Source organism: Daktulosphaira vitifoliae, unplaced genomic scaffold, assembly GCF_025091365.1.
Source record: "Daktulosphaira vitifoliae isolate Bord-2020 unplaced genomic scaffold, ASM2509136v1 Scaffold_1812, whole genome shotgun sequence".
Classification (NCBI taxonomy): domain Eukaryota; kingdom Metazoa; phylum Arthropoda; class Insecta; order Hemiptera; family Phylloxeridae; genus Daktulosphaira; species Daktulosphaira vitifoliae.
In genome coordinates, this window is record NW_026101372.1 from 1 (window position 1) to 1689 (window position 1689).

Here is a 1689-nt window from a genome sequence, read left to right on the forward strand (position 1 = left end):
AAAAAATACTTTTAGAAGGAAGCCGTATAAATGCAAAAAAATTTAATTACTACTTAAAAATTTCGAGATGTATATATATATATACATATATATAAAAATGTATAAGATTTGATAATTTAATATCACTTACATCGTAAGCTGATGTCTAATGGTAATTTAGCAAGAGGTGCATTTACAAATTCAATAAGGTCTATATCTTTATCATCTATGAAATGTAATTCTCTTCCTCCACCAGAAGCATATCTGAAGGGTACATGTTCTTTAGAATGGAATCCATATATGGGCTATTTAAAATTATAAATTAAATTATCAAAAAAATTATACATAATGAATTAAATCGTATTGTTAGCCAAAATCACAAAAGTCGGATAGTCATAAATTATGACTATTATATTATGTTTTTTTTAAATTTATAACTGAAAAAAACGAATAGATAAATCTACAAAAGTAGAGAGATGATCTTGGCAATTTGGGTTGACAATGTTATTTATTCTTGATAAACTTAGTAACTTACCTCTATACCAAGTACTTTCAGAGCATTATCAATGTCTGTTGGTAAAAGCTTGCATCTGTTAGAATGCATCATAAATTTTTTGCTCTCCTTAAATAAAAATATCATTATTAAAGTTTTTAAATAATAAGTGCAAAGAGTAAAACAGTAAGACACCATTTATATTTACAATTTATATTTAACATCAAATATACATAACATACAGAAAAATATTTCCATAAAATAAATCTTTATGTTTTGAATAATGACTGCTTATAAGCAAACTAAATTTTTCCCTAGTCGTAAATTCACTTATACGAATATAAATATATTTTTAAAATATCATTTTTACTTGTAACACTAATTTAAGACGGTATGTAGCAGAATCAGAAATTTCTTTGGCTGCATCATCAGATAAATTTCCAATACCAACACTTTCAGCAATAACTTTCAGGGATTCAGTAGGTAATGTAGAGCCATAATTTACTTCAATTTCTCCCATTTTGTCAGAAATCACATTAGATTAAAATGATTTAACATTTAATTATATTAATGAAATTTTATCGAAAATTAAATTTGCTAAGTTGCGTTTACAAATAAGTCGACCAGTATTGTTAACAGTAAAACGAACTAAAATAAAAACACTAAATATCAAACTATATTATCACAGAATTTAATATTATTGTGATAACTTCAAGTTTTTAATTTATACTTTTTGTCTAGGAAGTGTTACCAGATGTAATATAACAGGACAGAAGCTATAACTCCTTAAATTTTCAAAGTATGTCCAATTTATTAGACTCTGGGATCTAATAATAATCCCATATTTAAAAAATAAATGATACATAAATAAGTATAAAAATATATGAAGTTTCCACTTATTGTGGGCCTTGGATCACAACTCTTCGCTATGTTATTATGTTTGCGAAGATCAGATGCACATAAACGATAGAAGAAATTAAATGTATATTTTAATATCCAAACATAAGATTATCTATGATTTAATATTCTGTGTATATTTTTCTAGGTAATACTTAATTTTAAATACATATAAAGCTATGATTTAATATACAGGCGAATATTTATTTTGCAGTTGCAAAATTTTTTACATAGTTGATAGAACAATTATTGTTCTGTCACCTGCATAAAAAATTAGTTATACTACAAATAAAAATAATGTATTAAAATACATAATGAAA

The 1689-nt window shown here is 24.5% G+C and overlaps 1 protein-coding gene across 1 annotated transcript; it reads right to left on the reverse strand.

Moving 5' to 3' along the window:
* Nucleotides 1-99: 99 nt before the first annotated feature.
* Nucleotides 100-1150, reverse strand: LOC126909886 (transcription initiation factor TFIID subunit 6-like). Its single transcript, XM_050692299.1, has 3 exons — nt 843-1150; nt 515-601; nt 100-284 (listed from the first exon to the last, which is right to left on the reverse strand). The coding sequence occupies exons 1-3, from the start codon at nt 990-992 to the stop codon at nt 123-125; spliced, it is 399 nt and encodes a 132-aa protein (XP_050548256.1). The 5' UTR covers nt 993-1150; the 3' UTR covers nt 100-122.
* Nucleotides 1151-1689: the final 539 nt, after the last annotated feature.